Here is a 27113-nt window from a genome sequence, read left to right on the forward strand (position 1 = left end):
CTGCAAGAGCCGATTTAACTTAACTTAACTTGACACAATAGATAAATGCCTTAAACTATACTCCTAAAAAAATTCTGAACTCAGGGCGATTTTTTTTTTCGTGGACCATGGCTTCATGTACCTCTAGGCTGATATGCCACGTTGCTGGCTGGTCTGGGCTGTTGCCATGCCGTTTTCCTCCTTTGGCCCACTCCCAGGCAGCCAGGTCCACAACTCTGAAGAGTGCTCAAGTACACTCATTTCATTAAATTCCTGGGGATCCCATCGGGCAGCCAATCGTAGGGAGGACCGTTAAAACCATGCAAAAAGGGGCTCCCTGGTCCAAATTTTGTGGTGGTGCTACAGGCACCATGCTGGTCTGTGAGCGGGTGTCCCACCAAGGAAAGACAAGGCAGGTATGGCATACAAATCTCTTTGCATATACTCTGGAAGGTATCCAAGATGGTCACTGCAAGTGGGAGTGCTATAAACGAAAAATAAGAGAGCGAGCACTGCATAGCAAAAATAGTAGTCGTTTCCAGAAATAACACATGCACACCCACCCACATGGGACTCATGCACGAGGGATGAAACGTGCAGAGACGGATTTGTAATGGCCGTATTGAACAATTGAACCGACGACCACTATCGGACCATCTTTGCAAAGAAAATACCCTAGTTGCTTGCTCTTCTTCAGTCCTGGCCGTGCACTGATCCGCCATGGGGCTTTGTATAACGCCATTCTCCAAGATTTACGGTTCCCCTCAGTAACTATTCGCATCTCTGGATCCCAAGCAATCCAATAGTGCGCGCCTCATCCTGATACACATGGTTACGGTACCAACATCAACAGACGATTGGACCATGTAACCGCCGTCCCTTTTAATCTCATAGGACTATAACTTTACCATGTTACTGAGAGGACTATGCAGCAGCAACTTTATTCTGATCAATTATATTTAGTAGGCTAGATTTTTCCTTCCCATTGGGGGACACGATCGTTTAAAGCTACCCTGCTAAGTTATCATCGCAACCTTTTTTGTCTGAGCATCGAATAGCACTAAAACATCAACATGGGACGTGTTCATGCATGGCACCCAGCTCCTTAGCCTGCCACCTGTTCATTGCGGTACGCCGCTTTTCTGTTCGGTTAGGCTACCGTACCGTAGTTTACTATTCCCATCCTCATTTGACATATAGTTCAGCATAGACTAGGACAGCGTCATGCAGTCAGAGCGCGCCTTGTTCTGAGCCATTTTTTATAGCCTTAAAGGAAAGGTATCTGAAGTGCAGCGCTAGAACACGTTGTACTTCGACAAGGACATGAAAACAAAGAAGTCGCGTCTTTTTTTTTTTTTTTCCTTTTCTTGATTGAAAAAAAAAGTCGGGCGAATCCATAGAATCTGCATACGAAAGCGAGATGGAAGAAGTGGGCGATCAAGGAAAAACAGGATGGATATCTTGGTTTTCTCTACCTTTACCCATGTGTTACGAAGATCGCCCCTGTTTTCGTGGCAATGTTTTGATTACTAATGTTTGGTTTGAAAGCTTGCCATTCTGGTCCCCTCTTTCCAAGGCTCAAAGATAGGTCCAATGAGCACGGTGCGAATCAGGAGATGACGATCGTTGGATATGAAATCTCGCACTTGTTTCGGATGGTACCTGCGAGCACATTGTTCTGTAGGATTCAGTCGGGCTTCGTACTTTTCAAAGAGGGTCGTTTACCGGGGTGTCCATTCATGATTGCGGGCAAAAAAAAAAAAAAAAAAAAAGAAGCTTCCATTCCCCATCACTTGCAGGCACTCTCCTACTCTTCTACTCTCCTAGAAAGAGACATAAAAAACGTGGCACTCCAACCGTCTTTATGGCCAGAGATAATTAAGTGAAATTATGCAACGCATGCACACAAAAAAAACATTAACAACCTTACACAAACTCTTTCGTACAAACAAACAAAAGGTTCTTTTCTATTTCCCAAGGAGCAATTGACTTAGCACGGTGCAGCTCAAGTCTCTGTTTGATCGAGCTGAGGCATTTTGATGAAAGGACGCGCATGAAGGGCGGAGGTACCAATGCCGCACCATTGTCGCGCCATCGATCCTTAGATTATCTATCTAACTCTTCTCTAATAGCACTCTGCCTGAAGGTCCTTGACATGGAAGCAATGGGGTCAGACACGCATCATGAATATTTTTTTTTTTTTGATTTTAGGGTGGTAAATGAGAGGCGTCCCTGACAGGGCTGGATGGCGCACAAAGACGAACACAAAGGCGGTGTGTCTGTCTGCCTGTCTGTCTGGCTTTCAAATCAAAACAAAGTAAAAACAAAAACTGGGTCCCCTGCAGCTGTAAGCGCGTACCGTCACCGACGCACGCTGCTCGAGACAGAAACGCTCTGCCCTTACGAGTAGGACCTTGTGCATGGGCAGATCGGAAAACCTGCAATGCAGCATATACCCCAGTGAACTCTTTACGCCTCCAGGTACGCGAACAAAGGGATACATCTCCCTTCTTGCAAAGGTGTCGCCATACTTTCTCCTTCCGCTTCATTTTTTGTAGAGGACCTCCTTACCAGTTGTTGAGTCATACGTGGCTCTGCTTTCTTGTGAGTCTGAGAGTCAGCGCTCTTCTTCCATTACTCATCATCACTGACAAAAGAGTTGCTGCTTGTAGTGGCATTGATGTCCTCTAATATACGCAAAGTATGTGCACGATAATAACGAGCATTTCTGTCCATTCTCCGCTTAGTACGATGAGCGCTATAAATGCGGCCTTTAGAGGGCTTGTCGAGTGGAGTGGGTCTACCGACGGTATTTAGTCTACAAGGGCTGTTAATCTTGATGGCTCTCTGATAGAGTCGGTAATTAGCTCGACGCCAACCCATTTCAAAATGAACAATAAAGAGAGGAGCCAGCTGCTCATCGGCCCAGCGATCCTCTCTTTATTACTTTTTTTGTTGAGTCCATGCCCTGTTGCAATTGGTTCCTGCGCACGTTTTTCGTTTGAAAAGAAATGAAAATCTTAAAGTGGGGGAAGTTTCAGATAAGTTATTCAGCTCCTCCATGCAAATAGGGAGAGTCTGCTTGCCTGTCTGAAGATCGCTTGTGGAGAGAACACGGGGGCAGTTTGTTTACATGCCAGGGATATAAAAAAAACGAACAAACAAAAATAAATAAGAGCAACCCAGAAATCGCCACGCGGTTGTCATGGAGATAGAGCGCCAGAGAGGAGGAAACAGAGTGGTGGAAAGGGTGTTTGATGAATAAGCAAAAAGAAATGTACAGTTTCACCAGAAACAGGTATATCTCATGCATCTCGTTATCCATTCTGGCAATCAACATCATCTTAGACTAAAGATGCATTTGTTGTTGTAAGGAATGCTCACCGAGGGTGAACCTGTCTCTTTGTGAATCGATCAAAGGTGCCACCTTGGCCAGCTTTACAATGAGGTGCTGTTCTTTCGTATAAAAAGGATGGCAAGTGCACCTCGTCGGGTTTGAGGCCTTGCTATTAAATTATCGCTGTTGTGCCATCGGTGAGATTGTGCACGTTCTAGGTTGATGACACTTTGTTTACTGAACTTGCTGCCTGGTTCTTAAAAAAGCATAAACACTGAAAAATACCGCTGGTCATCAGCTCTTTTATTGACGGGAACATCTCTCCTATCCTCTCTGCGGTTTCTAGGAGATATCATAGGGGCCAGTTGTAAACCGTGGGCAGTACTCATATCTAACCTTGAATCGCCTCATACGGTCAAGATGTGTATTCCATTCTATGGCCGCCGTGATATACACATAGCATGGCCTTGTCCGACAGAAGCAACGCAAGGTATTATAAGGTAGAGCGAGGCTAGAGAAAGAGAAAAAATGCGTGCAGACTCGGATAAACAAACAGCAGAACACGATCGATTGCTCTCTAAGAGGTCAACAACGTTACTCTTATGCTATCGTCTGCGAATCGATAATTACTTTGGGCTCGGATGCATTGCATAGGAAGCGTAAGGACCTTATTCATCATAACATTCATAAACGGCCTATATTTCTAAGGTTCCTGTAACCAGAAAAACACAAGGCATGCTACAGCTGGTTCGAAATGAGATGGGCATAACTTGCAGAAGGTGATTGACACATCGACGGTGTACAAACTTATGGTCAGATCGACTTGCTTTTCTTCTCCGCGGTTGAAATCGCCACGTTTTTTTATTATTATGTTTTCTTGTCCCCTTTTGTTTATGACGAATGAGCACACTATTCTCAGGAATGCAGGACAGTAAACTAATAACCACAGGCCAGCAAAAAAAAAAGGTCCTCAGCGGATGCAGGGGTCTTTCAATTGTCCAACGGAAAAGATTCCTTCCCACAAGCTCCAGCATGGACAGAAAACATCAACAATGCCTGTCTGTATGACAGCGTCTTCCCGTGATAGTCTACATATTCTTCCCCGTTTTCTCTACATACAACATGGGGAGTATATCAAACACAACATTGCGAGGCAGAAAACAAGCCAGAGTTTAGGGAGGACATGGCGTCCACCTCAACGTCATGGCACATATCGCATGCTTTTTTCTAAGCACCAGCGACCTTATGGATATTTTCATGGTCATCCGTTGGCCTGACACTTATTTAGGGGGTTAAGGATCTGCAGATCTAAAAACGCAGACTTACCTCCCATTCTCTTTTGTAGGATGCCCAATCTTTTGATCCAGTGGGACTGGAGAGGCGAAACGAAAGCTGGTACGATTATCGGAGGGTTATTGCATGCAGATAATACCTGCAGACGATGTGTATGTATGCGGGTGTATCCCGGAACCCTAGCAGTATGTCATCAGCGGTTGTTTTTTTTGTGTAAAGCAGGAAGTGCCTACCCTGTTACCGTGCGCGCGCGCCATGCCAGATGGCTGTTTGCCCTCGTGGCTCAAGCGAGGTGCATTGTTTGAACACAGACAGATGCACACAGGCGTACACACGCATACGATGCACGAAAACACAGACACGCGCATACATACACGGACTACATCGAACAAAAGAAAAAGGTCCAACGGTAAAAAAAAGCAGGTAAACAAGCGACATGGCCTAGGAACAGAGCTATACGGATTGTTTATTTGAAGGTCATCATCTCCCTGCCATGTCATGCATGTCCCTCTTTTTTCATGTTCCTGGGCCTTGCTCGGTCCTTGGGAAGATATGTTCTGTTGTCTTTGTGTAGTTTTCAGCTTGGATGCTTTCAGATGGAATTGCCTTCGGGTGGATGGAAGGGAATAAAGTACCAAATAAAGTTCTCGTTAACGTGTCTGGAGGTGGCTCTTCCACCGCCTAACCCTTTCGTTCCATATGTGCAAGCAGCGACTTATTTCTTCTATTTTACGGCCCTGTTATTCAGTCCACGCGTGTTCGTAATAGTACTTTTGAATAAACGGCCGAATTCCTAAAAGAAACCCTTGCGTCTGGGTCCATTAGCTGTGTATTATTTAATACATTCTGTAATACAATCCCGTACCACCATCGATTGAACTGACTGAAGTGAATGAGCTGGCCGACTGACTACTGTAAGACCTTATAATTGGGATCGGTTGTGGAAAGCAGTTCCAGCTTCAGCAGCAGGACAGACTCTTTCCCCCCTCTCCTGTCCTTTACACCGCTCTGCGCTGTATGCTCTAGTCTCTCACCTCAGTCAATCCTCTTTCTTTGCTTCCCTTCTTCTTCCTCTTCTTCTTCTCTTCCTCTTTGTTTCTCATACACAATAGACAGATCCCTCTCACCTCTTCCATCGCTCTTCTGTCCATTACATTCCTTTCCCCTCTTGTCGATCTCATTCATTTTTTTTTAAAATAACAGGCACCTTCACACCTTGCCTCGAATCACCGATCCTCCTCTCCTCCGCTCATTCCCTCAATCCCTCAATCCCTCATTCCCTCACTGCCAGCACACCTTGCTTGTCTTCCTCATCCAGGGTCTTTGCCATCCCTTGTCCTCATTCTCCACCTACTTGCCTTAGATCTCCCTTCTCTCTGATCCTCTGCTTCCGTATCGAACGTTCCAACTACTGTTCCTCTTATTGGCCACAACTGTCCCGTGCACGCTCCTTCGCTGTCTACTGTCCTACCCGGCCTTTAAAATAATTTTTTCTTTGTCATAACCAGAGCACAACACCCCAATTCCCTATTACACCCATCCACATTCGACCATGGATATTCGTAGCATGCTCAATTCTGGGCCCGATGCTCAGCAAAAGATGCGAGAACAGGAGCAACAGCAGCAACGTCATGGCAACAACAGCAATGGAAACGAAGACGCTGACATGGATGGTGACACAGATATGGAGGATAATCCAGATGATGAGAACGAGAACGAGAACGAGATGGACGACGGCGGCAAGGAGAGCGGCAGCTCCTCCGAGGCAGAGGGCACTGTCTCTGAGAGACCCTACGAATGCGTTTGGGAAGACTGCACAAAGTCATTCTCTCGCCGATCGGATCTGGCAAGACACCGCAGAATTCACACTGGAGAAAGGTATGTATATGTAAAATAACATGGCTCCGTTGCTCGTGATTGTTGTCGTGCAGGTGTAATTACATTTGTTAGTCAATTGCTCCCAAACGATTATTCTTGAGGTCATTAACGGGATATGACTGAGAAAAGGAAGGGATGGTCCTGGAAGATGAGCTCAATGGGGATACATTGATACGACAAATTACTGCCTATGATCGATTACACAAAACAGATTCCACGCGTCCACATTGTTCTTTGCCCACTTGCGAGAAATTGCTGTGCTGGTCTATCTGCTGCATGATTCTAAACGCGTTCAATATGTCTTTTTGTGACCAAATTGTCTTCTAGACCCTATCAATGCGACTGGGCTGGCTGTGGAAAGCAGTTTATCCAGCGTTCGGCTTTGACGGTTCATTACCGCACCCACACTGGAGAAAGACCCCATGTGTGCGAGTACGAGTCCTGTCAAAAGTCCTTCAGCGATGTATGTGTCCTTGACCGCAGAATGGATATGGTTCATACACATCTTCAAAAGCAGACGAGTTGAAACTGATCATTTTTTACTACGCGTCACTGCCATCAAATAGTCCTCCTCGCTCGCTCGTCATCGCAGGACGCACACTGGAAAGCGGCCTTATGTATGCGAACATCCAGGCTGTGGCAAGACCTTCACCCGCCGCACAACTCTGACACGTCACCAGAAGGGACACGAGCCAGATATCAGGAGCTTTATCAGGTAAGAACATCCTGGCGACCATCATGTACGTTGTCAAAGTTATCGTTGCATTGTTTTATTCATGGACACGTAAAGTAACATGTCTTCAATAACCTATATGATACCTAGCGAGAACAGGGAGCAGCTTGCCGCAGCAGGGGTCCTCGATTCTCTTAGCTACGGAACCAAGCTCCCCATTGCCCCAGGTCGTCCTCATCTGCAGAGGTCTCACTCGCATTCTATCGCTCACTCCTCACCACCCTCTCCAAGTCCTCATGGTCGCCCATATGGGTCTGGATTTCTACCATCCTTGAACCACGATCGGTTCGGAACATCGCCACATGGATCCAAGTCCCTAGGTCCAGCGGCTGCGTCAAAGTACTTTGGCACAAGCTCTCCTAGCTCATTCCAACGGCCATCTCCGCCCAATTTCGCGAGCTTTGGTCATTCCTCCTCATATCAGGGAGAGAGCGGAAGTCTTCCGCGTCATCTACAGCACTCCAGCTCAAGCAGCCATACCAGCCATAGCTCGGGGCACTATAATGACAGTGGGCACCACGCGCACCCTCAGGGGGTCCCTCACCATCATCATCGCCAGCACTCAGAGCATGCCCACTCTCAGCAGGAGATGTCCTCATCCCTACCTTCCCACTTTCATATGCACCCTTCGCAATCAAGACCTGCACGTTGGGAATCCCAGAGCTCCAGCAGTCGCCAGACACATGCCAGCAGTTTGAGCCCCAAAACCGAGTCTATGGATACCACAATGTCCTCGTCTTTGCCTTCACTGCCTTCATTGGGATCCAGTCACCCGTCTCCACGTGGTAGCCAGCCGGCGATGTCCTACACGCACCACAGCAGCAGCGGCACGCCCCCACTCCCTCAGTCTCCTTCGCATCCTCAGGCGCCCCATCACCGCCACCAGCAGTCGCAGGAGTTTGGGCGGTCGCCTTTGTCACACCAGAGCTATGATCAGGGACACGGGCATGGACACGGACACGGACACAGTCAAGGTCATGGACAAGGACATGGACACGGACATCAGCCTCACCACCAGCATTCGCGCTCCAGTGGAAGCCCTGGGCCATATTCGCAATCCTTCCCCAACTACTCTCCTATGCACCATCATGCCGCGTCGCCCTCTCCATCTCATCCACAGTCACCTCACTCTGGCCACCACCACCATTATTCGTCTTCGCCCTCGTCCTCATCCTCGTACTTCCCATCCCATCTCCCAGCTTCACCTCATTACCCCTCGTCCTCGTCCTCGTCGCAGCATCAGCAACCATCACACCATGGGTCTCCTTCACCGATGGAGGAGCGCCGGTTCCATTCGGCACCTATTCCTGTGCGACACCGATCCTAAGATGCTCTTTGATTGCCGCCATTTTTTTTTATTTTTTGATATAGACATGCCTCCATCCTTCCATCATCCTATACATAGACATTGTTTTCTTTTTTGGGACCCTAAACCAGTGTGGTTTCCTTTGCAGCCTTTTTTTTTTTTTTTTTTTTTTTTTTTCTATTATTCCTAATCATTCATTATTTCTTTACCCTGTACAAACAACCTTTTGCTGTCTTAGAGCACAAAAACGCGAATAAAACCAGCTCATAGACTTGTAGACTTGACAGGCAGATTTTTCTCGGCGACTCCTGAAATAGCACGATGCACCATCGGCGATAAATCGATTATCAGTCAACTGCCGCCCGTCGCTAGGCTGCTTACTTAATTGTCTTTCCCGCGATCACAAGTTTATTCCTCGGGCGAAAAGTGGGTTCGACCGCACTGCTCTGTCCTTTCATGCGACTTCGCTGACCTGCGCATTATTCTGCATGCTTGGGCTCCCTTGTTCACCACATGCCACGACTCTACTGTACTCGACTCTACACGACTCGATTCAGCCAGCAGGATTTTGCGAGGGATTCTTGTGTGACCAGCGCGAGCTCAGATCGCGTGTTGCCACCATGGACCTCGCTCAGGGGTTATTTGAAATAATAGAAGCTCGCTCTGTTCAGTAGATTAGTCTAGAGCACACTCCTGTCAGACGATGAAGACGATGGGAATGATGCCGGAAAATGCAGTGGGGTGGCCAGGACACTATTTTATTCGATCCCAGCCCCTGTGTTTGGTGGTAATGAATCGTAATGAAACATAACCTAAAAAGATGAAGCCGTAAGCTGCATGCCAGCCCCTGGAATTTATGTCTTTTAGTACATATGCTGGTAAACACCCACCCACACCACATAGGAAGGGCATTATTAGCGCATCGCTCTCTTTGGTATGGCTCGCGCGGAACAGTTTGCCTCTGGAATCAGAGGTGGGGATTAGTTCGGTGCTTATTCCTCCCGTTTAAACTAGGCAAAAAGGCTTGACGGAAGCACTGTCTTACGCGACTATGATACGCATGGTCCCCCACCTTTCACCGCTCAATGTTTTCTCAAACGTCTCGTAACTCCCCTCGCTCTCATCTTCACACTCTCAGAATCCTTCATTACTCTCCTCCATTCATTCCATCTCATCTGGAGGCATCGATCCTTTGAAGCTGTTTTCTCATTCCCTCTCACTTTTGCATCACACCTCTTGCTGGTCGGCCCTTTATTCAGGCCCAGTAAAACCTAATAATCTTATTTTCTTTTCTTGTCCCTCAAAGGACCCTTTCACCTGGTCTCACAACCCCCCCTTCCACCCCCCTTCCCCTTCCCCCTTCTCACAACCTGGCGCCATGAAGTTGCTGTGTCTATCCTCAACCTCAGCAGCGCTCACTATTGCGCTTGTCATTCCCCTTGTCAAGGCGCAGGCCCCACTCGCCCGGCGAAGAATGGCCTTTGCCCAGGACGATAGCAAATTATACATACAAGGCGGATTTGGCTCACAAACGTTCACAGCTCAATTCAACGCGCTGGACCTAAGCACCTCCTGGACCACGGCCTCACCCGCCTGGTCATTGCTTCAGAACGGACCACCGGCCTCACACCATGCTATGGTCGTGGTCTCACCACAACATGCAGCGGGTTTGGGAGCAGGAAAGCAGGGATATCTCTTGAGCAGCGGAGGAACTGGTGCACTGACGTTCTTTAGTACCTATGACTTGCAAGGAGCCACATGGACGAATCTCGCGCCGACGGCAGTGAAGCCGCCGTATACGGGGTTGGAGGGCCATGCGGCGGTATCGGACCCGACCACGGGGTTGGTGTACTTGGTAGGAGGGTATTTTGGAAACACGACCTACAATGACATCACGGTGTTTGATCCGTCCACAAGGAAGGTTGTGCTGCAGCAGGCGGCGACGGCGAACACTAGTCTGACGGATGTGGCGGCGGTATGGTCGACCGTTAGGAAGACGGTTTTGACGTTTGGAGGGTCCAGGGCCCCACCGGCGGCTTCGAATGGGATTGATTTGAAGAACCTGGCGGAGTATGATCCGGCGACTAAGACTTGGAAAACTATGGTATGCAATTTTTTTTATTTACCTAGCGTAGTGGTTTGGAGAAGGAAAGGCACAGAATTAACCGAGGTCTCTGGTAATCATTTTTTCTAAACCGATAGACCACCTCCGGTGCAGTGCCGCTGCGTCGATTAGATCATTGTGTTGCTGCCTGTAAGTATTTTTACTTGCTTCTTTGCTTGGAGGACAAAAACAACAACAAACAACAAGCAGCAGTTGCCTAACTTGGAGATGTTGTACGCCACCAAAATTAGCCGAGGACGGATCCAAAATCGTACTCTTTGGAGGGTCCTTAGACGCCAAAACCTACTTCTACGATATCTATGTCCTGGATATCAATACCGCAAAATGGACACTGGGAACTCCGGCGTCGATCGCACGGACGCGCATGGCCTGTGGATTCCATTCGGGCCAGTTCATCGCCTTCGGAGGATCCAGTGCCGATAACCGGACGTCGACCATGCACAACAACATCCCGATCATTTACGACATCAGCAGCGACACCTGGGTCAACAACTACGAGGCTGGAGGACGACAGCCTAACGGAGGATCTCAACCGGGCCCATCGGACCCTTCTTCGCCTTCGAACTCGACCCCAGGTTCGTCCGGCAGTAAGTCTAACCTAGGACCGATCATCGGAGGCGCTGCAGCAGGAGTTCTGGTGTTGGTCGGATGTGCGGTTGCGATCTGTATTGTTTTCAGGCGCAAGAAGCGCGAGAGGTCGCATAAGGCTGCGTACGCGGACGCCAAGATGGCAGGGTCGAGCGTGGGCGACGAGGATGAACGATACTATCGCCGTGGACCGTTGGCGCCTCGTGGGGACGGCGCGGGAACTTCGGACCGGGACAGGGACAGCGAAATAAGCTCAAGTATCAACACGAGCGAACAGAATCTGGGCAGCGTGCGTAATTCTGATCATTATGCTGCTGCAGAGGCGCTTCGCGGTGGACGAGAGACGCACATGAGTGGGTCACAGCAAGTACCGAGATCAGGCTATTGGGATAGCCTACTCAGAGTGGAGGATCCCGGCACAGCGATGAGACAGCTTCCGTCAGGCAGAGCCAGTTCTGCAGGTACCTCGAGTCCTGCGGGGAGGACGAGTCCTGGGAGGAGGAAGGTTCCTGTGGGAAGCATGAACCCCGCAGGAAGGATGAGTCCTGCGGGAAGCATGGGTCCAGCAGGGAGGATGAGCCCAGCAGGGAGGATGAGTCCAGCAGGGAGGATGAGTCCAGCAGGGAGGATGAGTCCAGCAGGGAGGATGAGTCCAGCAGGGAGGATGAGCCCTGCTGCCAGAGTGGGTCCCGGAAGGAGAACCAGCCCAGAGAATAGTTCCTACGACGGTCGGATGGCCGGTCCCGGCGGGTATGGAGGTCCACCGAACGCGTCGCTGATGCAGTGGTCGGCGCAGGATCAGCAACAACAGCAGCAGATGCAGCGTTCCGGGTATGATACACCGACATCGACGTATCCCTACAAGACGCCGTATGAGGATCCGAGACTGAGCATAACAAGCGATGGTAGCAGAGAGTTTTATCCGCAACCGAACACACAGATGTCGGAAGCGAGTCCGTACCCAGGGACGGATAGCCAGGGCGGTTACAACCGGCGGGATTCTGTGAGCTCTTATGGAACAAATCCACATGCGTTTTCACCAGAGATGCCAAAGGCCTATGTGCGTCCACCGCGTCCTATTTAAAGGAGGGCACAGCGTACAGTCGCCTTCCTTTTTTCATCTACTTTGAAGTACTTCCTTAATCACTCGCAGAACAATAAAAAAAGATTACTAGAGGACCATCTTTCATCGTCATGACACTCTTCAAAGCTTTTTTTTTTGTCAGGCGCAGCGACTGAATTCTTAGAAGAGTCCAGAAATCCTTTGTCAATGGAAAGGTCCACCGTACGGAAGAGAGCAACTTCTCCACTACCTTAGATCTCGTACTTACTGGGACAAACCAAACGAAAAGTTGGCGGCGGCGTTGCACAGGAAATTCACGGCAAGATTTTTTTCGTCGACACAAACCCTGTAACAGTCAGTAGCGTGAACCCCGAAACAGTTTACTAAAAGCACGGCAACATGTATCATGGTCATTTATGCTGTCTGTTGAACTCGTGGTCGCCATTAACACCATCTGTTAGACGTTATTGGTTTATTTTAGCTGTGTCGTAGGGCGGAGGATGTGGATGAGCTTGTGTTTGGGGAACTAACTTAATTCCAGACCCTTGATTCTGACGGATTGGTGCCTTCTGTCGTAGTGACGTTTACTAGTCCTCGAGCCGTCTCGGCATTCATGGGTATGGGAGGAGAAGGAGGGGAGGAAAGGGATGGTGACACAATTTTCTATGGAGCAGAGACCATGGTGGTAATAATCCCATTTGGGCGCAGCAAAATCGATGGTTCCTCTCGCATTGCCATCAAAGCACGAAAATCCTCCATCTAGGGCAAAAAAAACTTCGATCTCAAGGATCTACGAGGTTCAGTCGTAGATACACATACTGTACGTATCATTTAATAAGTATACTATTTGCCATCATCCCTAGTCATGAATCATAACGCCTTGTTACTCTACCCTGCTGGAGATAGTGAGCGTTCCTGGAGGGGGGTTTTTTTGCAGAGCGTCGTTTCAGAGGACAAAGTAACATCTCGTAGTACTTTTCAGTCGGATTTCAGTATCGACTATTTGAGAGGCGAGGAAGGGGAGGATCCGACACGAGAGGCCTGTGAGGGTGGCTCGGCGATATCGCTGGCCATGTCGGCGGCAGTAGTTGTAAAGAGAAGACAAGAGATTGTGGGGGAAGAAAGAAAAGGACGAGGATGCGCCATACCTTTTTTTCTTTTTTCTTTTAGAGTCATCCATTGTATGTGTACGACATCCCATATTATAAATATTTTCTAACGGAGAAAGGAGGAAGATAGATATACAAGTACATTGTGAAATGGGCGGGGGTTGTCTATGCGATATTGTGCTATATATATGTATGAAGTGCCCTTCTCAGGAACCGAGTTCTACTACTGCTGTTTCTCCGGTTCCCGCAAAAAATTCATCGTCCTTTGTACGAAGCTCCCAGATCGATGCCCCTCATTGTTCGGTACGGTCAAGGACTCCGACAAGTCCAGATGCGAGGGCTGTTCCAGTTGCAGTTCTTCAAGTCCTATTGCGTCGTGACCTTCACCAGCTGCTGCCGCCACCGCTCTATCGGCCGCACTATCTGTGCCAGCTTGATGCCGATCACTAGCACGATCCGAGTCCGCCTCCTCGTCATCATCATCATCGTCATCATCAGGAGCACCGCGTCTCCTACGCCAGATACCGCTGGTCTCGTAGCCAAAGCGCTGACTCTCGGGTTCGTCGTCGTCCTGAAGGTCCTCATCGCCGTAGTTCCCGAACAACATATTAAAGAACCCGCGTGTGGTCTTGGGCTCAGTTTTCCGGATCGAGTTACCAGAGACAGTGTTAATGCCGGAGGATGAATAAATGTTCTGTGGATGAACTGCAACGCTGTAGCGACTGGGCAGCGTAGCACCGAACGTTGTAGCCCGGGCTGGAGGAGCACCAGGTACTTGAGGGCTCAAGGTTGGTCGCTGTGAAGGTCGCGAACCCTGGAATTCGATGGCTCGTGTCGGTGCAGGATTCATGCTCAGAGGGGAAGCAAGAGGGCTCTGCGAAGCGGTCGCGACTGTCTCCGACGGTAAGGATTGGCGTCGCCTGATGGGAAGGCCTTGGCGTGAAAATTCTGCAAGTGAGGCATGAATAGACGCAGTGGAAGGCTCAGGAGCGCTTGCCATCGATGTGCACTGCATCAGAGGCGGCCGAGATGGTTTAGCAGCGCTAGTAGCGTTCGGTCCTTCAGACATATCTGTCCCTATCCTCGATGCTCCTGTGTACGCGGGCTCGTCATGAGCCGAATTCTCCTTGTCTGCCCATTGACTAGCGCCTGGACCTGAGTTCGAGTCTGCCAAACATCCTTGCCAGTTGGAAGAAGAGACAGGAGCATCAGTCGCACCATCAAAGTTCGATCCGCTTGTGTCGCGTCTTTGTGGTTGTCTTTCGTGATCGATTCGGGGGCTTTGCATGACGCCATCCGTCGCCTGTGCTCGGAACTGGACTTTACCGCTGGTTGGTGAGCTGTTTAGTGCAAAGTCAATCTCGATCGTGTCATCCAGATCCCAATGTTCATAAAGCGGGTTCTTCGGCAGCCACATCTTGCGATTCAATGGTCTAAGAAGCGCCGGGTGCATGTATGTCTCGAACTCCGATATCCGGTCTTGGTAGACGAGCTTCGACGATGTATGCTCAAAATGCGAAGCAGTGCTAGGGTATGGATGCACTGGGGGTGGCCCCATTGAGTCGATGAAATAGCCATCACCGGACAGAAATCCGTCTCCATATGTGGCAGTTTCTTCAGGGACAACCAAGGTCGAAGGCGGAACAGTGTCCTCGCTCTCGCCACTACGCTGCTCCACCTTGTTCTCATCAGCGGCTTCGGTATACGAACTAGGGTCGATATCGTTGGATGGTGTCCCATGGTGATCGACTGATTGGCGCAACTCTTCTTTGTCATCCGCTGCCCCTCCCTCGACGGCATCTGAGACTGGGCGATCTGCCTGTTGCTCCTTCGGAATGTCCTCGGTTGATTCGCTTTGGACCAGTTTTTTGTACCCTGCAGTAACACGCAGTCGAGAGAACGTCTTTGGCTGTCCGAGACTTGTTGCGCTGCCATTGGACATTCCATGGTCATCCTGACTGGCTGAAGAAACGGTATGGATCGAAGCTTCTGCCGCTTTTGCATTGGCCCCCGTTTGACGCCTGCGTAGTCCAGATGTAAACTCACCTGACTGTGTCGAAATAGAGCTGGCAGCGTAGAGATCCTGTTCGGGGTCAGCGTGGACCGACTCGGCACCGTCAAAATTCCGAAGGCCAGTGTCCAAGGGCAGGAACTTTGTTCGAGATCTGAAGAGATCTCCGCATAAAACCTTGAAGTAGATAGTGAACCCGAGGAGAGCCACAATAAAGAATCCTCCAACGAGCGCTTCGTTCAACCAGAGGACGCCCATCATCGTGAGCTGGAAGATGATCAGACCATCAGAGGTATACTGGAAGACGTGTCTGAAATATCGTCCACTGTTTTCGTACTTGCGGACATAGCAGTACGCGAGCTGGTACTTGAAGATCACAAGCGCGGTCCCGAAGAAGAAGATGGCAGCCAAGAGGATGAGCGGGCTGATGATCGAATAAATGAGTGTGATCACGAAGGCGAGAATGTTCTGTGGATAGTAGTAATAGTACTGGAAACACCACGGCGTAGTGGCCCGTTGAAGCGACCGTGGTGTGCGAGTGAACTTCCGCGCAGTGACAATGATGTGGATGACGAGCTGCGCCCACACTTGAAGCAGTTCTAGGAAGTGGGTGCAGGTGTTGAAGACAATGTAAAAGACGAAGAAGGTCGATCCTGACGGCAAAACCTTGGCCAGCATAGTGAAGATATTGGTGGGTGCTTGAATCAGCTCGATGATTGATTTGAGGATGGCGGTTCCAATCATGAAGACGAAGAGGACGTTGAATATCAAGAAGTGGTAATAACGTCGCAACACCTTCCCTTCAAGTTCAGAGTGTGAGACTGGAAGCTCTTGCTTTGAGATGGCTATCAAGTCAAAACAAAGAATCCCAATCCGTTAATTATATCTGTATGTGGAGTGTTGAAGGCATGTGCTTCGTCTTCAGGCAATGCCAGTGCCCTTACCTAAGATGATCACAGGTGCGAGTGCCAGGAAGATGGTAACGAATACGATGGGCAACACGTTCTGCAGCAGCGACTGGATCAGTGGCGATGCATCGAGGATAGGTCGAAGAAAGTGGAATCGTTCCGAAAGTGCCGAGAGCGATGTCAAGAGCAAAAACGAGGATGTGGGGAAGATCCAGAAAATGGTAATGACCCTGAGTGGTGCGTTTGGCGAATTTCCATAAAAAAACAAACGAATGGTTAGTATGCGGGCATAAAAAAAGCTGTATCAAAATACAACTGCAACATGCATCTGCAACAATCGTTCCGGCTGTGTACCATATGCTCAGATTGACAGCTACAGAGCGTGTGAATCGGTTTCTGAAACTGGCAGTTAGGTTGCTCCACAGCACATCCCTCGGCTCCATGGCTAGATAAACGCTCAGCCCCTGTGGTCTGGAGTCAATCTTGCTCTGAGCACAAAGTTGCGCGGACAGATGGTGCTTAAATGTGACAAAGCCGAAAGAAGTCGACTTGAACCGTAACGAGCCATCACGCAGCTCCTCGACTTTCTTATCCAGGCGGTTGTATTTTTTCACAAAGTAGTTGATACAATCAACACGGCTGCCGCCCTTGAACCGCTTCTCCGATCGTGTAGGCTGAAACGCATCCAAACTCTGCCGATTGCACGTTGCGAGGATATGCCAGATGGTGAAGGTTGGGCTACAGGCGGCGGCATCTGATTCTGGTTCCTGATCGCCCTGAATATCGATAATTTCCGAACGACAGGCAACCTGATTTGCACTTGCGCCCTGGTCCAGTACTTGTTTAGCGGCTGTTGTCTCTTTGTCTATTAGGTCAGCACTTTGACGTACGGTCTCGCGCTTTTTTGCAAATATCGATTTCCGGTATTTGGTGTACAACTTCTTGTCCTTGTAGAGATCCTGGGCGATTTGACGAAGAGTTGCATTATCCAGTGTGGCGGCGGCATTAGACACAGTCAGAGACTTGTCCGAAAGCGCTTCTGTATTTGAATCCGTAGAGTTCACAGAAGCTCGACCAGCCTTGGCATTTTCGAGGAATGAGCGAGCGAGTTCGATATGTGCCGCTTCGAGTCGGTTGAGTGTGCTCTCCCTCCTATCGATGTTTTGGCTAAGGCGACCGCAATGCTGGACTACTGTTGCCGACTCGACAGGGCCCATCTTGAGGGATTCAAAGTACTGTCTGAGCGCTGCGTCCGATCGCAGGTTGGAGGGTAGTCGACTGATAAAGATAGATCGCTCAGCAATCTCGCCCTGCCTGATGCGCTGAAGGGTATATTCCCGCCGAAGATCCATCCACTGCCAGTAATTCTTGAAGAGGAGGAACATCCAACTGATTGTGATAAGATATGTGAGGAAGACATGAGCCCAGAGAAGGTTTGAATTGGTTGGGACATTGGAGATACTCAGTCGAGGCACCTCGGTTTGCTTGCCGCCGGCTGTGTAGTGGATCGGCAACAGGATGATACCGACAACGAACCCATTGAAGATGCAGAACTGTAAACACATCTTGAGGAACCGTAGATACATGACCGCGTCCAGACCGACGTTGTTGATATAGAACTCTTCAGAAATTCGTATTGTCGGTACGATCCAGCCTAGAAATTTGCGCGATACCGGTGGGGACGGATCGCTGATAAAACGCATAAAGGAGTGGTGTCAGTAAGAGGGCCAGGCCATGACAATCCATGGGTCCATGGGGAACAGGGGCAACCGCTTACACGCGGAGGCGACATCTGGGCGAGTAGAGGTACTCGAGAGTTTTTTTGCGGCGGTTGTATTCGAAGAAGCCGAGACACACGAGGCTGACGCCTACACTGAGGCCTATCTGGGCCATGAGACCATTGAAGGTCGGTACCAGACTCTTTTCGCGCGAAGTGTAGTCTGACATGGCGAGAGCAGTGTAGGACTTGGTTGAAGATATGTCACTTCGGCGTCTCAGTCCAGTTCAGGCAGATAAAGTGCAAGGACAGAGAAACAGGAACGGGAGTAGAGGAGCGCGTTATGGATGGCAAAGGATTACGATGCTTTGACAGCAATTGCTGTTGGATAAAAAGGCGCAAGAAGGGGGATGGATGAAGGGTGTAGGAGGAGAAGGGAGATAAAAACGAAAAGGAGGGGAGAGGTGGGTGTTGGAATTGGAGGCGAAGGCAGGGACGAAGAGGCAGGGTCAGGAACCGGAGATGAGACGCTTGTTTGGGGAGCCACAATAAGGGCACGGGATAAGGATGGTGTTTAGTTAGACACTCTTGTAGGAATCAAGCGGGAATGGAAGTCAGGATGCCAAGATGGTAGCATGAAGGAAAGAGGGGGACGATTGCGATGGAGTAGGAGCGAGATGGACAAGCAAAAAGCAAAAAGCTGCAACCTCCTTGTCCATGGGGTACAGTCAGACTTTAATACCTTATTTCAAGCAGGCATTATTTTTGTTTTCTTGGATTGACGGCTGTAATCCATCTAATCAAAAGGCATGGTAGCATGATAGCATGATAGCATGATGAAGAACGAGGGCATGAGTGTTCAACTGCTATCGATAATTACGAGGATGACAACTACTGCAGCTTGTGATGGAGCTCGATGGGCAGTGGTATTTCCAGCTTTACAGGTCGTCTGGGCTGTCCTTTGACAGTTGGCAATGATATCATTCAAAAAAGAAAGAGCAATCCAGCAAGCAGTCAAGGCTCTTTCTGGACCAGCCACAGTCATCCAAAGCGATAACAGGGGCGGTCTTCTGTGTTCATCACTTGGACCTTGTTCCTGGGCTATGCTGTGGCTTGTTCTATGGGATCTGAAACAACGCCGCTTGGAGCGCTTCTAGGCCGACACAAGAGACCCCAATCAGACGGCGGCCCTATGGCGGCCACTGTCGTGCACAGCCATGGTGTTTATCCACAAGGGCTATGATGAGCGAACGACTGTCGAGCATTTCGACACACAAAACACACACAGCGTGTAGAACGAGATGGAGGGAGAGACGCACATGCTTCACCCTTGTATACCCTCCTTATCTGGTCCCGTCCTCATAGACACCTCCATAGTCCAGACCCTGCATAATCCCTGGGCTCGCAGGAAAGAACAGCCGTCAATTCGCACAATTTGAGCGGACAGGCACCCAACTCGGGGCTGCCTTTTATGAGCATGCATACTCTGTATACTTTTGCTGCAATATGTCCCAGACTCCGCACTGTCACCTTTACGCCATTGCCATGGTTACATGTGTCTTTTCCTTGGAAAGATATCGACCAGTGCACGGAATGGGTTATTGCAGTAATGTTGGTGGTGTGTTGTGCATCCTCCCCTGCCATTCTGAAAAAAAAAGACATTCATTCCTTCTCTTCACCATTTCTTCTCATTCATTCTTCCATACTGAACCAGTCTGGACCGCCGCATTCTTTCACTCATCGCGCTATGGCACACCCCGGGTGCACGTGTCCCAGTATCCCACGGCGAACACCAAGGATACAGATGTTTACTGCAGCCTTCGCCGGACTCCTCGCACTCCTGCTCGTGGTACTCCTCCCGGCCACAATCCGTGCGCAACGAGGCCCCTCGCCTGTTCAGGAAATGGCCTTCATGCGCGCCGGTCGATATCTTTATGTGCAGGGCGGCAAATACACAAGCGACAACAAGGACATTTTCGTATCACCCCAGCTCTACGCTCTAGATCTGTCGACGAACTGGACGGTCACCTCTCCGCCGTGGAAGGCGCTCGCTGATGGCGCTTCATACAACCTCCTGAACGGCATTGCCACTCCGGATAACCAGACCCTTATTACATTCGTCAGCACCAACACCGGCCTCGCTGTGAGTAAGTACAGCATCCTGGAGAATGTCTGGATAATATCCACGGCCCTCTCCCCTCAAGAGCTATTAGAAGGTATCCGCACCGTGGTTGACCCCGAGACGGGTTTAGTCTACATCAATGGAGGGACCAACATGGATGTTTACAGCCCCCGAAACAATAGCATACAGTCGTACCCGATTGAGCCATACATCCTCCCCACGCGCCTCTATGCAGGGGCGGTTTACAACAGCCTCAGAAAATCCATAATGTATATGGGCGGCTTCACGGAATATATGATATGGATACCAGAAACCTACCTCAATGAGTACATTCCTGCCAATAGAATATGGTCCAACTTTGTGCGTAAAGCTATTCTATTAACATCTCAAATTTCTTGAGAATCATGCTGAGTTTCGAAGTCCGCTAAGAACGTATATCTATGCTTCCTATTGTCTAGACCACGACTGGCGAATATCCTTCTCCAAGAAGCGATCACTGCATGGCTGCCAGTACGTGATCATGGCTCTATAGCAAGCCTAGCAATGGCGCGGAAAAGGATACGTGTTCCTCGCTAACTGTTACAGTTTAATCGTCTAGGTGAGGATGGCAAAACTATCGTCGTCTTTGGAGGCAGGGTGCCTCCCAAGCCAACCTCGAGTGGTACTAGCGACTTTACCGGCTCTTTGTACATACTGGACGTGCTCTCGGGAAATTGGACCCAGGGAGTCAGCTCGAGTCCAAGGCTTTACATGGCGTGCATTATTATAGGCGATCAGTTCCTGGCATGGGGAGGCTATGACGGCGTCGGTACTGTGTCCGCTACACCAATCATCTTTGATTTGACGAGGCGCCAATGGGTACAATCGTATGCTGCCCCAGCATACTATGCGAATACGCCCGAAACTATCTCTAGCACGGGCACATCGGCGACCTCGACATCGTCTTCACCGCCAATTCCTTCGTCATCCTCAACAAACCTGCCAGCCATCATGGGGGGAACATTTGGCGCACTCTTTATGATCGCCTTATCTGGGCTCATTTACCTGTGTATGAAGAGAAAAAGCGACAAAGTGAAGTACGAGACACTGGCGCAGCAGAGGATCACAAACCAGGCAGAGGGTACCAATAATCCAAATACGAACGTCGACAAGACGGATATGGGTGCCTATAAGCACTATCGTTCCAACGACTCACAAACACGCAACCCACAGGTCCTGCCATCTGGATTCCCCTACTCTAGACGCGATCCCCAAGACGCGATTGCCATGGGCCTTCTTTACAAGCAGAGCATACACCAGGGCTCGCAGTCAGCCCATTACTCATCCCATATGAAGGCTCCGGCATATTCACCTTCAAATCTCCCCAACCCGCTGTTCGTATCAACATCATACAAGGCAGCACCATTGATACCAACGACAACGCACTTTTCGAACGCATTCATTCCGGTTATGACCCCAACCAGTCCAGTGGTCCTCACCCCTCATGCATATACTTACTATCCCGGTGGAGAGATCTCTGCCACCCACGCGCCACGACACTTAGTCTACGACCCTAGAAATAGGGCCTCCACATCAGGGTCCGAAACTACAGTCGTCCTTAATACGGGCGACTATGACACCATAGGCGCAATACTACCAAACTCGCATCCTCATCGCACCACATCGGGCAGTTTTGTGCCTGGCATGAGGGAGTACACAGACGATGATGGCCTACTGAACTCAAGGCCTTCAACTCCGCAAACACCACCATATAATTGGAAATAAAGTATGTCAATGCATCCGTCAAAGCTATGCAAACTGTGTTATTGTTGCTTATGAGCGGAGCGGAATTGTCTTGTTTGCTTCGGTGCCATATAAGGGAGTCGAGGTTGTCGTACCTTTTGTTTCAAACACGTCAATGGCTAGGGACAGGCAGGGAGATATAGATAGGCTACGACCCTCATTGTGTGCCCCCCCCCTGCCGAGACCAACGACGCGTAACAATAGGAGCCCTCCTAGCCACCAGTATGTTTCTCCGAGATAGCAACTTTACTCCGTGACCAGAGAATGAATGGTTGCTCTCTCGTCCCAAATGTGCCCGGGCCTGGTTGCGGCCTTGTATGCGGTAACCTGGAGCTTATAAAGCGGAGCTGCCGCTCCCTTTAACGCACGACTTTTGAGTCATTATTAATAAAAATCCATATCGTGAACTATACGTCAACAGCTACGCGATACACACTTCTTTTCATTTCAATTTAACCATCCGAATGATGCCCACCACTCTTTATACGTTTGGTCTCGCCTTCCATTTCTTCTCCACGATCGCATCTGCAGTGCCCGTCGCGGACGCATCTGATCCCTGCAGCACCCTTGCAGCACTCAACGGGACCCGCATCAGCTACAAAGATGTCGCCAATTGCTACCGCAACATTCCATACGACAGCACTATCTCTTCATCCACCCTGAGTGTCTTGGATACCCTCTTTCGAGATTTTTATATCTTCCGAGATGCAGCTTTAACGCCAAGGCTACCGGAACCGTTTACCTCACCTCCTGTGGATATTATGAAAGAACTGGGGATGATCCGCATGACCAGATATCAAACTGACTTTGATCTCCATTCAGCTATCATGACCGCTATCTGGAAACTCAATGACCCCCATGCTGTCTACTCTCGTAAGTTATGTTGAATCATTGTCGCGGGCAGAATCCAGAACTCATTTACGAAGATGTGCTGATAGTATATACCAAATCCTTAGCTGATTGCTACTCAGCCTACTCTTTTAGCCAATCCCTCCGTCTTTACGCGCCTGTTGCCAAAGGCCAGCAGGTAAGGTGTGGGCGAAGCATCGGATGTGGTAGTTCATATACAGCAAAAGGCCGACATTATCCCTCCCCTTACTCTATATCTTCTCAATAGTCCTTGCGTGTCTTTAGGGATGAGCGCGGTAGAGGTCTCGAGGACTGTAGTGCAATAACAATCAATGGTCTTCCTGGTTTGAAATACATGCAACGCTGGGCAGATAAATACGCTCCGTACTCCAAGGACAGCGGGGTCCGCATGAACTTTGCTCTAGCCTCTCAAACATTCGACCCTAGGACTCAGTCCTTCACACTCAGTTCTGGAGTGTTTAGCGAGCGATATAATCTGCCTGAGCAGGAGTTTGTAGAGTATGAACTTCAGTGCCCCGACAACAACAACAGGTCGACCGGGGATAGAGGCACCAGAACGGTGCGGTTGCAGGAGGAATGGCTGATCCAACCTCAAATAATAAGCGCCTTTCGTGACACGACCTCGTATGTACACGCGGTGTGCCTGCGGTTCCCATCTGTCAAGCCTCGTCGTTCGATTAAGTCTCAACGGGGCGAGCGTTCTCTTCCTCCTGCGATGGAACACAAGGTACCGTTCCCGAAGCGGAGCATCTCAAGCCATAACACGCCTTCTGAAGTGTTGCGAGACGCCGAGTTCATTATCTCAGGCAACGGAACCAGCTTCTATCGTCTTAAGAGCCTGCCCCACGTTGGTATCATGGTCGTGTTCACGCATGAGACCACGAATTCGGAAATGAGTGTTATCAAGCTCGGTCTCGACACTCTGCACCGGCTGAATGTCACCCATATCATCCTCGACCTACAAGGCAACATGGGTGGTTTTGTCGATTTTGCGTCCCTACTGACGGAACTCTTCTTCCCCCGGAAGATGAGGAAGGCGAAATCATCCGCACATGAGCCCGATCCACTCGAAAAATCGTTCGTGAGCGACACCCGCGTCAGCTCAATGGTCCAACGCGCAAGCGGACTATTGACAGGGGCGAAGGTGCCATCGTTCTTTAATCCTTATTTCTATTTCGACTTCAAGACTGAGCGTTCTTATACGTACAATCTCTTCCACCATCCCGTCCCGCAGATTCGAAATGGGAGGTCAGCACTTTATTCTCCATTATTGACACTGAATCCTACGAATATCTCACGCGTCGCGGACACCCATTCTTATGCCTGGACGAACGACCCCTCCAAGATCCTCATCCTGAGTGACGGTCGATGTGGCTCCGCCTGTGCGTTGACTTGCCACCTCATGCGAGCCAAGTATAACGTCACCGGGATCGCTGTGGGCGGTCATCAGGGCGAAGCTCTTTCCATGTTCTCGTTTGCGGGTGGAGCCTTGACGACTTTGGATCAAATCCATAATACATTTGAATCGGTCAATGTTGCGTCGCCGATAAAACAGTTACCTTATCGAGGGCGGGCCACGGTCCCGATCCTGGAGGTCTATCGGTATGGCAGATCAAAGGGTTGGGTCGAGGGTTTGCCCGAGGAAATGGGCCGTCGGGTGGACAGAGGGGTGCCATTGGAGTACGATGCAGAGAGCGCCAAGGCCGATGAGCATTTGGATTTAGGGGTCGACACGGCGCGGAGGCGAGATGCGCTGTGGGACCAGGTCGCACGGACTGCTTGGGCCACTGATTCGTAGGTTGAAGATAGTCCGCAAGGCTATAAACACGCTTTTATGATTCGTAGTCGTTTCTTGGTGTATTATTCTCAGGAACTGGTGGCATGCACGCTTAAATGGCAATTGAGTTACACAGAAATGATGGCGGAGCACGAATCAGCTGCTGCCTTTACCCATCGCAGTTCATCCCCACCACGCTCAATCTCTTCGCTCTCGCCTTCAGACCGTAGTCTCTCACTCCTCGTTATTTATTACAATCCTTTGCACCGGATACATCAAGCGAGGAACGTTTACAGGAGTTCAGGGTCACTTTAACTTCGAAGACCACTTCCATTCCTACACGATTGGACAAAGAATTGGGAAAGCGCATTATTCTATGGAAGGATATTCCTTAAGAATAGCAGGTGTCTCATGCAAGAAAGAGAGCTCATACTTTTCCCGACCGACAACAAGTTCGAAGAGTACGTCTAAAGTCGAGTGACATGAGGCATTTGCGCCCCATGTACTGTACAAGTGACACAGACCACACGGACACAAACGCGCAAGCCCATTCGCAACGGCAGACATCTGCGGGAATCTCCCTCGTAAACTGTAAACTAAGCAAGCGGGCTATTTTTGCGGGTTTTTAGGAACAAGACTGGTGTCGCATGCGCTACATGCAGCATCTTCGGTTCCAACAGCAAAGACGGAGCTTATGTCACTGAAGCAACTTTGGCTCTACCTTTAAGTAGAGCATCCATCGCTTAAAAAAAAAAAAAAAAGGTGTTCAGAGAACGCACATTCACAGACCACATCAAACCCTGAAATTCACGCTAATACTGCGTCAGTCGTCCCCGTTGTTGCCAATAGTGGTGGTCAGATAATCATGGGCTGTACCTGCGCCACTCAGGAGTGCGAAGCGCCTGTGGGCAAGACTGAGAAAACTCTTGCTGCGGCTTGAGCAGAGCCGCTCAACCTCGATCGTATAGGTCGCCACGACAACTTCTTCGCGCTCGGTGGCCACTCTACGTTGGGCGTACGTCTGATCAACACTATTCGCTCCAGCCTGGGTTTCGAGTTGACATTGCGCGCCTTGTTCGGAGCTTTTATGATTGTAGGGTTAGCCCAGCAATTGTCGCAGAAGGAAGCTAGCCAAGACGGCACCTTTAGTGTGCTGCCGCCGCTCAAACCCGACGGTTGTCTGGCTCCTCTGTTCTGCATCCACCCTGGTCTTGGTCTTAGCTGGGGCTACTTGGGTTTCTCAGAGCATCTGCACCCAGAGCAGCGCCTGTATGGTCTGTAGGCACGTGGTCTTGGTGGACACGGAAAGATGGCAGAGACGATCAAGGAGATGATACAGGATTATATCTATCAGGTCCGCCGCGTCCAGCCTCATGGGCCCTATCACCTCTTCGGCTGGTCCTTCGGCGATAATGTAACTCACAGCATGGCAGCGGATCCCGAGAAGACGGGAGAGAAGGTCAACATGCTGGTCTTGATGGACTCGGCTCCAACTAACGGCAGGGCTACGCAAGCGGCTGTTAGCGATGATGACGGAGTGCAGTATTTGGAGCATTGCTTGCTTCATGCACAAGGAGACATTAAATGAGATTTGGGACATAGTGAAGGTAGTTGGACTGAACAACTCCAAGCTCCGCGGTGGATACGCGCCTTCAACCTATAGCGACGTGTTCTTCTTCCGCGTGACGGCTGGTGTGGATGATACTGTCGAAGCGGCGGATCCTGCAGAGTGGACACCTTTTGCTCAGGGTGACATTGAGGTTCACAAGGTGGAGTACGACCATATGGAGATAGACAAGCCTGGTCCGATGACCGAGATTGGTTGCGCTATTGCTGCGAAGTTTGAGAAGCTGCAGCAGTAGCGGATATCCTAGACACGGTCGCTTATGCAAAATAATAAAGGCGATTGTCTGAAACTACACAGGTTTTGGCTTGAGACTCGACAGATTGGTTGGCTTTAGACCAAAAGACCTAAACGAGGATACAGTGTGCGCAAGTTACAGTTGCTCTATTGGATAATGCTAGAATGCTAGACTAGACTGCTGGATGTATGGATGTATGGATAGAAGGAGCCTTTTTTATTTTACAGAATTGATATGTACTAATGTATGTTGTTTCTCGGACCACTCATTTCTAGTTCGATGAGGCCTTTTTTTTTATTTTTTTGGTTGGTCCGGCATTGAATTGTTAAGTTGAACAAGGCAGGGGGCCAAACCGACTTGGGCAAGAAGGTCCTCCCGAGGAGAAAAAGGACCAAGATCGTGTATAGTCTATTGGTGCGTAAGATGCAGCAACTGCAAAGGACTCGGATCACGTAAAAGTTCCAATCGCGTGCAGTAGAGTGCTTGAACCTTCCGTTTACATCTTTGGACGAGTAGGAATATAAATACATGCGGAAAAGCTGATAGATTTTCTACATCTTGCGCCCGCTTCATTCTGCATGTGGTCAAAACCTATTTGGCTTATTAATATATGGTGGACCTCTGAGTCCTCAGGCTTTTTTGTTTTTTTTTGT

At 49.6% G+C, this 27113-nt stretch overlaps 7 protein-coding genes across 7 annotated transcripts; 6 read left to right on the forward strand and 1 right to left on the reverse strand.

The window, feature by feature from the left end:
- Positions 1 to 6335: 6335 nt before the first annotated feature.
- Positions 6336 to 7206, forward strand: BC939DRAFT_400474 (uncharacterized protein; the record flags this gene model as incomplete). The annotated part of the gene is made up of 3 exons (XM_051552549.1): positions 6336 to 6487; positions 6815 to 6950; positions 7054 to 7206. The coding sequence occupies 3 exons, from the start codon at positions 6336 to 6338 to the stop codon at positions 7204 to 7206; spliced, it is 441 nt and encodes a 146-aa protein (XP_051409254.1).
- Positions 7207 to 7230: 24 nt separating this feature from the next.
- Positions 7231 to 8677, forward strand: BC939DRAFT_267184 (uncharacterized protein). Its single transcript, XM_051551105.1, has one exon. The coding sequence runs from the start codon at positions 7282 to 7284 to the stop codon at positions 8545 to 8547; it is 1266 nt and encodes a 421-aa protein (XP_051409255.1). The 5' UTR covers positions 7231 to 7281; the 3' UTR covers positions 8548 to 8677.
- Positions 8678 to 9729: 1052 nt separating this feature from the next.
- Positions 9730 to 12432, forward strand: BC939DRAFT_267192 (uncharacterized protein). Its single transcript, XM_051551106.1, has 4 exons — positions 9730 to 10630; positions 10729 to 10780; positions 10882 to 11817; positions 11909 to 12432. The coding sequence occupies exons 1-4, from the start codon at positions 9905 to 9907 to the stop codon at positions 12016 to 12018; spliced, it is 1824 nt and encodes a 607-aa protein (XP_051409256.1). The 5' UTR covers positions 9730 to 9904; the 3' UTR covers positions 12019 to 12432.
- A 1018-nt stretch (positions 12433 to 13450) lies between these two features.
- Positions 13451 to 18245, reverse strand: BC939DRAFT_267215 (uncharacterized protein). The gene is made up of 3 exons (XM_051551107.1): positions 16685 to 18245; positions 16367 to 16560; positions 13451 to 16267 (listed from the first exon to the last, which is right to left on the reverse strand). Exons 1-3 carry the CDS (start codon positions 18031 to 18033, stop codon positions 13635 to 13637), a joined length of 4176 nt encoding a protein of 1391 aa, XP_051409257.1. The 5' UTR covers positions 18034 to 18245; the 3' UTR covers positions 13451 to 13634.
- Positions 18246 to 20340: 2095 nt separating this feature from the next.
- BC939DRAFT_267254 (uncharacterized protein) lies at positions 20341 to 21974 on the forward strand. Its single transcript, XM_051551108.1, has 3 exons — positions 20341 to 20529; positions 20628 to 20679; positions 20768 to 21974. The coding sequence occupies exons 1-3, from the start codon at positions 20437 to 20439 to the stop codon at positions 21931 to 21933; spliced, it is 1311 nt and encodes a 436-aa protein (XP_051409258.1). The 5' UTR covers positions 20341 to 20436; the 3' UTR covers positions 21934 to 21974.
- A 444-nt stretch (positions 21975 to 22418) lies between these two features.
- Positions 22419 to 24619, forward strand: BC939DRAFT_531385 (uncharacterized protein; the record flags this gene model as incomplete). The annotated part of the gene is made up of 3 exons (XM_051561608.1): positions 22419 to 22824; positions 22908 to 22978; positions 23069 to 24619. 3 exons carry the CDS (start codon positions 22419 to 22421, stop codon positions 24617 to 24619), a joined length of 2028 nt encoding a protein of 675 aa, XP_051409259.1.
- Positions 24620 to 25463: 844 nt separating this feature from the next.
- Positions 25464 to 26460, forward strand: BC939DRAFT_505860 (Alpha/Beta hydrolase protein; the record flags this gene model as incomplete). The annotated part of the gene is made up of 4 exons (XM_051560726.1): positions 25464 to 25470; positions 25567 to 25691; positions 25881 to 26140; positions 26262 to 26460. 4 exons carry the CDS (start codon positions 25464 to 25466, stop codon positions 26458 to 26460), a joined length of 591 nt encoding a protein of 196 aa, XP_051409260.1.
- Between the last annotated feature and the right edge of the window lie 653 nt (positions 26461 to 27113).

The sequence above is a fragment of the Gamsiella multidivaricata genome (genome assembly GCF_025024155.1).
Source record: "Gamsiella multidivaricata strain RSA 2152 chromosome Unknown BC939scaffold_62, whole genome shotgun sequence".
Lineage (NCBI taxonomy): Eukaryota > Fungi > Mortierellomycota > Mortierellomycetes > Mortierellales > Mortierellaceae > Gamsiella > Gamsiella multidivaricata.